The sequence below is a fragment of the Culex pipiens genome, chromosome 3 (assembly GCF_016801865.2).
Source record: "Culex pipiens pallens isolate TS chromosome 3, TS_CPP_V2, whole genome shotgun sequence".
Taxonomy (NCBI): domain Eukaryota; kingdom Metazoa; phylum Arthropoda; class Insecta; order Diptera; family Culicidae; genus Culex; species Culex pipiens.
This window is the reverse complement of record NC_068939.1, coordinates 68,067,250-68,078,158: the sequence shown is the minus strand read 5'-3', so window position 1 is coordinate 68,078,158 and position 10,909 is coordinate 68,067,250. Positions and strand designations below refer to the sequence as shown.

General features: G+C 36.3%; 1 protein-coding gene across 3 annotated transcripts in view; it reads right to left on the bottom strand.

Annotated features, from left to right (window-relative positions):
* Window positions 1–2,942: 2,942 nt before the first annotated feature.
* Window positions 2,943–10,909, bottom strand: part of LOC120424647 (G-protein coupled receptor Mth2-like) — a 41,647-nt gene continuing 33,680 nt past the window's right edge. Inside the window, exons 6-8 of one of the 3 annotated variants that reach the window (XM_039588815.2) lie at window positions 10,720–10,894; window positions 10,069–10,258; window positions 2,943–3,764 (exon numbers count right to left, since the gene is read on the bottom strand). In XM_039588815.2, the coding sequence (XP_039444749.1) occupies window positions 3,465–3,764; window positions 10,069–10,258; window positions 10,720–10,894 (665 nt within the window). In that variant the 3' untranslated portion in view covers window positions 2,943–3,464. Of the gene's footprint in view, window positions 3,765–9,680; window positions 9,743–10,068; window positions 10,259–10,719; window positions 10,895–10,909 lie in introns of those variants that run through there. The other 2 variants (XM_039588816.2, XM_039588817.2) reach the window with 2 other exon arrangements.

Sequence of the window (10,909 nt, the reverse complement as noted above, 5' to 3'; positions counted from 1 at the left end):
TTTTGGTGAGACTTAGAAAACTTCAATTTTCGTGTTTCTTTTCCTTTAGGCGTCATCCATAAAGTACGTCACGATCTAGGGGGGGAGGGGGGGTTGTCGCAAGTGTGACAAAGTGTGACAAGGGGGAGAGGGGGGGTACGTGAGACTGTGAAGTCACGCTAGACTATTTCATTAATACTGAAAATTCATTATTTTAATTTAGCAGTTTGATGTTTGGTAAACTTACGCATAAATCAAACACTATTATTGTTGAAGAACTTGATAATTTAAGATCAAAATTTTCCACTAAATATTTGAAACATAGACAGAAACCGTAAGAAAAAAAGGCATGGTAACAATGATTGAAATTTAGCCAGACAAGTGATTTAAAACTATGTAATCTTTCCTCTTCCACTATCCACCTTGAAGAGATGAATGCACAATGGTGTAAAGTCCCTATAATAAAACAAAAATAAAACACTATTCAAGGAGTGTTAGAGTTATTGATGATAGATTTAATATGCTTCAAAAAACTGTGATGATGATGATGATTTCTACCACTATAACATTGAACAAAATAAAACAATCCAAACGCAACCTGTAAAAATTTTAAACTTTCTCGATTCAAAATAATGCTAAAATTGTACAAAAAACAAGACAGTGGGGGGGGGGGGGTCCAACAAAACGTGACGTACTTTTCGAGGGGGGTCAGAGCCAGCGTGACAAAGTGTGACATAGGGGGGAGGGGGGTTAATTTTGGGCAATTTTAGCGTGACATACTTTATGGATGACGCCTTAAGCCGCTGTATCTCAGCAACCAGAGGTCCAATCTTCAATGTCTCTTAGGCAATTTTATAGCAAATGTTATGAACTCTTCAAAAAAAATATATTTCTAGAAATGGTCACTCATGGTTACTATTTTTAAAAATCGAAAAACTGCAAATATTTCGCTAAAATCAAACTTTCGGTGGCTATATCTTGAAAACGGAGCTCTTTATGAAAAAATCCGATTTTTTCCAAAAATCATTATTTTTTCAAAAATTCATAACTCGGCGGCAGATTTTTTGACCATGTTTCTCTATGGCTCAAAAGTTGCGGATTTTTGTCCCCTAAAACATATCAAAAAATCTCGAAAATCAAAAAATACGTATTTTGGGAAATTGAGTTTTTGTGAAAAAAAAGTTGATAAAAAAATCTGCAATTTTTTTCCGTGTACCTATTTTTTCCCAATAGTCCTCAACAATACCTACAACTTTGCCGAAGACACCAAATTGATCAGAAAATTCACTCAAAAGTTACAGCTGTTTGAATCTTTACATACCATTTTTTTATGGACAGCAGCCAAAATTGTATGGAGACTTGTATGGGTGAACCAATGATGCAAAATAGCATATTTGGTCATAGGGAAGGCCCCCACAAAGTTTGAGCCAAATCAAAAAATACAAATAAAATCCATTTCCGGTTTTGGTAGAGAATTGCTCAGTAGTTGTTCGGTAAATGGGCGTTGGGGCTGGGTTTGGGCTGCTTTTTAAATGGGTGCTCGGTAACTAGGCCACAGCCCAGTTAAAAAGCAGATAAACGTCAAAAAACCAAAACAAACCGAAATGACCGCGGGGTTAATGGATGCAAAAATCATGTTCAATAAATAAATAAACTTTTTTCCAACTTTTATTTAATTTCATGTCGCAATTAAAGCAATAGTAAAAGTAAGCATTGCAAATAAATTTGAGTACCCTTTATTTTCATATTCCATCAGGAAAATATTATGCATCGGTGATCCCCCTGTTATTTTTCGTTCAGCCCAGTTACCGAACAAGTACTGTACTATCAAGTATATAAGCCGATTTATTTTCATCGCATAGCTAGTAGCTCTTCAGGATCAACTCGGATCTTCTTACACTCTTGAACAAATTTATTGGAAATTGAACATCCTACAAGAATATCACAATTGGACACATTTGGTCGAGACCTGCACTACTTGCCGGCAAATCTTGAAGCGACATCCAACATATTCTTAACTGGTTTCAGCTAATGAAAATTTGCCTAAAAAAATAATTCCTTGTGCTACTTAACTTGAACCGCTATTTCATGAAATCAGAACTCAATTTTTGAAATATGTTTGCATTCTTTGGGCACCCTACATATGATTAATTTTGTTTTAAATGATTTTGGTCAAAAGAATTTTCATAGTGCAAAAAGTGGTTTAAATAAAACGATACATGTTTTTGTTTTTCATATTTAACCTTTTCACGTCCTTGATAGATCCAGTTCTTCAAACATTTTTAACTTCAAACTGTAATTTCTCGAATACTATTAATTATTTGTTATATCTTGGCCGGATAGGGTTAATATGTTATTTTCAAATGATATAACAAGAAAATTCGATAAAAAAGGTTACGACAAATAAAATAGTTTATTTTCATTCCATAATAGGGTTATTTTTGCTGCCGAGCAAATAAGCAAGATTTATTCCCAGTTGTGAATAATTCAGAAATAATTATTATCTCAAATAAATATTGACATGAAATATCAGACATACTAATTAGTTTAATATGAACAGTAGATTGAAATGAATACAATCAAATTAGGTGCTTTCTTTATTTTTTTATATTTTTTTGTATATTTTCAATGGTGCCAAAAAGTTTGGAAAATTTATACTTCTGCTTGAATTTCAGGAATTCTCGGGCAATTTACAAATCTCCCGGGAAACGGGAAATAATTTTTTTCGGGATATCCCGGTCCCGGACATTTTTTCCCCGGGACGGGAAATTGAACGCTCTAACATCAACTGATTCCCGGTTTCGCTGGACTGACACAAACTCTCAATAAGATACTTTTTTGACATTTAAGACTAACAAAACTTGTTTGTATGGAACGTCGACAAGCGTAAGTAAATTTTATTGTTGTTTCGACATATATTTCATAAGTAAGTGATTTCATCTGAATGCCTTAATTAAAACACATTTTAAATTTGACTGCTTGCACGATTTATTGACAGATACAATATTTAAAGCATAATTTATAATTGTGACTGGCTTTTAACTTAGTACTGATTGAATTAACAGTAAATACACATTTTTGTTAAGTAATTTAGAAAATTTAAAACTATCATGGCTTAGTTTATCCTAAAACATCTTGAACAACAATTTAAAATGTTATTATCTTTAAAGCTGTAATATACATAATACAATTACCTACAAGTTTTAAAGTACATAAAAATATTCTGAGGTTCTTCATTTGCCTATATCTGAATATTATGTACATATCAGAGTTTTTTTTTTTGTGAAAAGGACCTATAAGCTATTGTCTTTCATATGTTTATAGGACCTATTAAAAAAAAACTCTGGATATTATAACGCGCCTTCAACGTTTTCGTATTGTTTTACTACATTTTCCAGTTTAATACTCAACAGCTCACATAGTACACGAAAGCCAATACCGCCGTCAATGTGTGATTTGTACTCAAAAAAAAATCATAGAAAAGTTCAGCTTTTTCTTTGGTTATATTCCTGTTCTCCGTCCGAGGTCGTCAGCAGGTCGCTCTCTTCGGTGGTCCGGTCCACGCTGATGGTCCGCTCCAGGCTGGCTCTGTTGGCCGCGCTTAGGCGAACTGATTCAGCGGCTTGCTCGACTGCCGTTCCCAGGCCGTGCTGGTGCCGTTTTCCGAGTTCATCCGCGCCGTCGTCAGCGGCCTTGACCCGTTGAACGAGGAGGTTGTGGCCGTCGTACGTGTGCTGCAGGTTGACAGCGATTGCTCCTGTTCGCTCTTGCTTTGAATACCGAACCTGGAAGGAGGGATTGGATTAGCACGTGGAACAAGGCTCGAGTTTTGTTTTTCTTTGGTTTTGGTTAGTAACATGCTTAATTTTGACCTACGGGTAAGGGCGGTTAGTTTTACGCTACTATTTAGTTATAATACTTATGAACTAGAACAAACTACATCCAAGCTAATGTAACAAATCAACTTCACATACTGCGTAATGTTAGTCATGTTCGTGAATTGTTAGAAGTATTGACATTGGCATGCATTAAATAATCAGCATAATCAGTGTACTTAGAGTTGCGCTGACCAAAACTAGTCCAAAAATGCCTAAGTCAGATTCTAGGCCAGTTTTGAACATGTTTTTTTTTTGTCAGAAGCTTTTTAACACTATACTTTCTTGGGGAAAGTTTATGTGTATACTAGGGTGGGTACGTTTTTCAAAAAGTTCTCGGATCAAGTTTTAGTATGGTTTCCCTTGTAGGGCATGCCCATAGGGACTTTCTGGCCAAATATCAGCTCATTTGGTTGTAAACTGGCTGCGCGCATCAGGGTTAAAGTTTACATGGGAATTAGTATGGGAAAATTGGAAATTTTGTTCAAACGCTCCTACAGGTATAGGAAATTAACGCGCCAACTTCTGGTATGGTCAGGCCTATGGGGAATGGTCTGGAGAACACTTTTCCCGAAGAGAGCATATGGATTCGTTGTCCTTAGACCTGGTGCATCGGGAAACAATCCGATATCTCCGGAATCAACGGTTTTCCCTGAAAAAGCATCAAATTTTCCTTAGCATGCTATGAAAGTTTGATGAACACCACGACGCCATATGTCAGACAGCTCCCACGTGGGTTAGAAACGGCTGGAATATTCAATTGCAAACCTTCTTTTAACTAAAAAAAAATTCGAGCAATCCTGATATTACATAGTCGAATTCAGAATCTTTGCATAGCAAATTTGTATTTTTTTGCAAACATTTCAACCTCCCACGTGGCTGTCTGACATTTGGCGTCGCGGTGTTCATCAAACTTTCATAGCATGCTTAGGAAAATTTGATGCTTTTTCAGGGAAAACCGTTGATTCCGGAGACATCGGATTGTTTGCCGATGTGCCAGGTTTAGGGACAACGAATCCATATGCTCTCTTCGGGAAAAGTGTTCTCCAGACCATTCCCCATAGGCCTGACCATACCAGAAGTTGGCGCGTGATTTTCCCAGACCTGTAGGAGCGTTTGAACAAAAAGTTCCAATTTCCCATAGTAATTCCCATGTAAACTTTAACCCTGATGCGCGCAGACAGTTTACAACCAAATGAGCTGATATTTGGCATGAAAGTCCCTATGGGCATGCCCTACAAGGGGAACCATACTAAAACTTGATCCGAGAACTTTTTGAAAAACGTTCCCACCCTAGTGTATACTTTTAACTACAACGCATTTATCGGTTTTAAAATTTCATTTAAAAATAATTATTAGGATAATTATTACAAAACATTATTTACATTACAAAACTTTATTTTTGTTTTCCTCATGTCTATACAGCAATTCCATTTGAAAAGAGCATAAAACGAAAAAAAGTTTTCTGATCGGGCTCAACACTTTTCTGGGGGTATCTTGGCCAAAATAATTAGACCCGTTTTTTTTTTGTTTGGCCATAAGGGTGACCTACTCCATGCTAGGACGGTCCCAAAAAATTTTATTTTCGTAAATTTTCGCAAAAACCAAATTTTTCAACAAAAAAAAAATAACTCCGAGCCGTTTCAATCGAATTGAGCTGTCTTGGACGCAAATGAAAGGTTTTTAGTTGGACTTTTAAGGAAAAATAGTGTGTAGCTTGAATAATCTAGCCTAACATTTGAAAAAGTAGTATGAAAACTGAAAATGGCTTCATGGCCGTGTCTCGACCAAAGAGCCCATGTCTTAGAATACTATTATAGGTTTCCTCGGAAAATTTCCAAAAAAAATTGAGATGTCGACCCGTACGTTCCCGAGATATGAAAAAAAACGAAGTTGACTTTATAGCTGTCGGCCACCATTGCTAGTACCAACCACTAGTGTCTTCCTTTTTAACTACAAGGACTTCGCCGCCCTGGGCTCCTAAGTGTATGAAAGTATGGCACGGCGCGACGGCGCCGAATACCCATATTTACACAAAGAATTTTAGAGCACCCGCCGCGGGATTCGAACCGACGACCTCTGGATTGTGAGTCCGGGGCGCGGTCCAATTGATCCACACGGGCGGGAGTACTGAGATATGATTATTTTAAAATAAAAATTAGGTTTTTCGAAGCGATTTTTTAAAAGAATATTCTAAGCTACTGTGAAAATTGTGTTCTTTCGCAAATGGAACACTATTTAAAAAATCCGTATTTTTGTTTGACATATAGATTCATAAATGGTCAAAACTCGAAAACGATGCACACAATTTAACAAAAATTCAAAATTCAAATTTTACATTAAAAAATCTAAATTTAAATCTAAATTGATTTATGGTTATTTTGTAAGTATACTTTCCACACATTCAAAAAATCACAATTTTGCAAAAAATATAACTCATGCACTTTAGCTCAAAAGTTTGTGCTTTTGATGTTTCTCAACCGGTAAGGAATTCTCCCTAGGGGGATGACTGTACTTCAATATCTTTAAACGAATTGGCAACAAAATCAAAACTTAGATATAAATCATAATATTGAGCAGCAGAATAGCACTTGTTTTTTTTCGAAATATTTTATCTTTTTATGAATTTTTGGATAAAGTAAGCTAATAAAATTTGACGATAACAACGTATTGTCGAATGGTTGCAGAAAATTAATATCGAAGGAAACATCAACAGTAGGGTGCCCAGAATATGGGACTTTTTCTTAAAACCTTGCTCCACAAGCTGAATATTGTTCCTTGAGCTATTTTAGGACTCTGGGCCAAATATGAGCAAAATCGGTCAACATTTACCCATTGATACTCGAAGGTGAAGTTTGTATGAGAAAAATCGAAAAAAAATTATGGAAAACCTATTTTTACGGTTTGGTTTGCAGGGTGCGCCACTTCCATCAAAATACTCCCAAAAGTGATATTCTGATTGGAAATTTAATGCTCTACAACTTTGTAGAACGTAGCAAAGCTTTAAAACTCGATCCTGAAAAGTTATAAGTGTATTAAAATCATTTTTTTCACCAACTTCAGGCTCGGATATCAATGGGTTAATCTCATCCCGCCCGTGTGGATCAATTGGACCGCGCCCCGGACTCACAATCCAGAGGTCGTCGGTTCGAATCCCGCGGCGGGTGCTCTAAAATTCTTTGTGTAAATATGGGTATTCGGCGCCGTCGCGCCGTGCCATACTTTCATACACTTAGGAGCCCAGGGCGGCGAAGTCCTTGTAGTTAAAAAGGAAGACACTAGTGGTTGGTACTAGCAATGGTGGCCGACAGCTATAAAGTCAACTTCGTTTTTTAATCTCATCAATTTCACTCAAAATTTGCACAGATGCTTAAAATAACCCAATAAACCGTTTCCGCTTGTGTAGCAGGGGGTAATTTATTTTTTTCTGGGCATCCTAATCAACAGTGAAATATAAAAGAAATTGTGTAAAACTAAATTATGATAGTTTTATTTTAGTCTTCAACTCATAAAAATTTGTTTAAAAAAAAACAATTTTATTTTTGTTTTGAGTACTTTGATATGTTTTTAAAATTCTCATTCATTCACTCTCATTCTCATTCAATTTTAAGAGTTGAGTTTGCAATTTTAAGAAGCTTTTAATTTTAATTTGACTTTCTGCTTCTTTTATTTTTTTAAGTAACACGTTTTGGATCAAATGGTAAACATATTATAACAAATAGAACGCAGCAATCTTTCAAGAACTGCATATTCATAAGTTTTTTTTTGCATTTGTAGTAAACAATTAAATCATTTATTGAGAAATTTCTTAACCCTCAACAACCCAACCCCGCCTTTAGACCAATTTAAGACCAAATTTTCAACCAATTTTTGATCTTTAAAAAGCTTTGGAACTCTTAAAATTTGAATTAAAATTGTTTTATGTGACTTTGCCAATGTTTTTAAAAATTTCATCTTTTCAGGGGTCGACATTGACTGTGTTTTCACTAAGATTTCCTATATTTTAAGTAAAAAGAAGTATGCAGTAATTTTTGTAGAGCACAAAATATGACAAATGGGCAAAAAAATAAAAAGTGACTTTAAAAACATGAAAAAATAAAGGCAAAATGTAATGACAGGAGGTGGTAGAATAGGCCAAATACTAACAAAAACAAAGATATTCTAAACAATATAAATGCAAATTAAAATACTAAAAATAAAACAAGAAAAAACATAAAATAAGAGAAGTAAAGTTTTTCGTTGCTCAAAATGACCTCCTGAACACGGGAAAAATTAAAATTTTCGAAAAAAAAATGGCCGTAGAGGGCTGAATAATTTCTAATTGATAACAAGTAGAAAGAGGAGGGGAGGCTGAAATAAAGTTCTTGAACATTAGTTGAAAATGGTATTGCATGAAAAAGGTTTAATGTAACGCATGCGTTCAACAAATTTCAGAATCAAAACAAAACTTTTTTATGCTACCCGATTGTTATGAAAATTTGGTAAAGTTTGATTGCTTATAAACTTTACCTACACAAATATGAATGATAACAGAACAGTTTGATCGACTATTCTATGCTTAAAAAATTATGGGATGGAAGAATCAATTCTTACCTATAAAAATGGTTAAAAACAACTAAAACATCTTTGGCTCAATCCACATAAAAATAAGTGAAAGCCCGTTTGATATTTTTCTTATTTGACCTTTAAACCTTAAAATCTAAAGAATCTCATAGAATTAACGTGTATTTTTGTATCAGTGTATTTTTTTAAGAAAACTCATCTAATTTCATATAAGCTTGTCTTCGACCACTTTTTATACGATGCAATGGCTTCAAGCTACAAAAACAAAAATATTTAATAAACTTACGCCCTTTTCAAATGGCATTCTCGTGAGCAATATTGCATTTTGAGTTAAGATTGCCATTTGTTTATTCCACGGTTATTCAAAAAATTGTCAGAATAAACAAAACTTCGCCAAGAGTATAATTTTTATGACACGTGCTCAAAGCATAAACGAGTTCTTTCTATAGCATCACCGCTATGAAGGCACGCCGACGACGGGTAGATTGTTATTTTCATTTAAGTGTATTTTCAAATCGGCATTTATTTGATAGCACGTTTGTCATTATTCGTGCATGTGTTTTAGCTGTAAATTTTCAACAACAAACGAAGACCTTCCCATAGCATTGTAGCTCTGATGGCACGTTAACGAGATTAACAGCTAGTTTATTTATTGAACTCTTCGTAACTTCAGTATTTGCAGCGATTTTAAAGCAGGAGTTGTTCGAGATCTGGCTCTGTTTTTTTGAGGGATTGAAAGTCGAACAAGTTGGGAGAGTTTTATTCTCTTTTGCTTTGGTGATCAATGTATAGGTTGACATATTAAAATTCTTATGTTTTGATCAGTCCAACGATATTTGTAATTCGAACACTCCAATAACTTCCGTCCTCGAGGGAATCTAGATTGGTAGCATCGTCGCATAAATCTTTTAGCGTCCTAATTACAGTGCCACAAAAAAAAAACACATCAACAAATATCTACAAAACTCTCGCTCCATAGACTAAGATATACCGATGACCACATGTTAGTGTGCCCTAGCCTCGTGGTGGTGGGTGGGTTGTGAGTAGACAACGTTGACGGAGAGAGAGAGGGAGGGACGTTTGTGTTTACCTAGAACAACGCAGTTTGTACAAACTGTTTGCCGGACGACTTTTGGGACTAAACCACACCTCGATCGCTCGTTCGCCCATAAATCATGAGAGTTCGATTCGAGTAATTGGTCAACGATGAATGTGTGTGTGTGTTTCAGTCTCTTTTGTTACCATGTCTTCTTCTTCTTCTTGTTTTTGGGAGGTGCACGCGCTCTTACCGGATCTAGGATTCGTTCAACGGGGTTACCGAAGTGCTAAGAGTGATTTATTGCCGATTTGGGGAAGAAATAAAAACACAATTTATAAAAATGATGAGTTGATGAATATGACAGTGGAAATTGAGACGTTTGACAAATGGACAATGGATTAAACGACGATAGCATGAATAGAACGTGAGAAACGAGAAACTCCAATCGCCGAAGAAACAGAGAAAGATTCGCCGAAAATCGAGTGTGTTGCAGTATCGATAGATGAGGAAACTTCGAGCTGAGAAGAGTTGCAGTCCACAGCGGACTTGTTTTTTGTTTTGTTCGAGGGCATTCCGGCTAAGCGTGCAAACAGATAAATTCGCGCCACATACATACTTTTTGTAGATCAGCCGCTTGACCTTCTGCTTCCACACGAACAGCATGAAGATCAGGAAGCCCTGGATGCAGTTGCACACGTCCGAGATGTAGAACACCCAGGCCACGTTGTTGACCGCCCACGAGAGCACCTCCATCGACCAGGTCACCCCCATCACGATGAACAGCCGCAGGTACAGGCTGAATCTGTTGGAGAAGGAAGTTACGAGAATATGTTACATGGCAGTTTATGACGAATAAACGTTGCTTAGTATAGATGGCAAAAACATTGTCAATAAATGAGCTAAACGGAGCTCAGATATTTGCACGAGTTGATATGAGTTAAGTAAGTCAATAGCGATAAAATTGTGGCCTTGTAGTTTGCAATCGTTCTGTTGACAAATCCAATCGTTACAGAGGATGCAAGTTTCTTTGAACTCGATAAACGTTCGATAATGATAAAACTATAGTTTATAAACATGCTGGTGGGCATTTGTCCTAGTTGAATCTTAATTATATACTATCGTATCATCCATCACAAACTACAAAAGTGGTTTTCCACAAACTAATACTTCCCGTTGGAAAACCCACCCAGTGAATCCCATTGAGACGCCCAACCTCGCCGTGACACACTCGTGGGGTGTGCAACCCCTTTCCTTATCACTCACCGGTCCCGGTCATTGTCCAGCTTGGAGTGGCGCTTCGAATCCCCACGGCGCACCACGGAAGTCTCCCGCTGGATTTTGATAATCCGTATCGCGGTTATCACGAAGAACATCACGTTGGCAAACACCAGAATCAGCATTGGCAGATAGAGATAAAGGAACTCTACGTATTTGTTTTCTGAAATATGTTAAG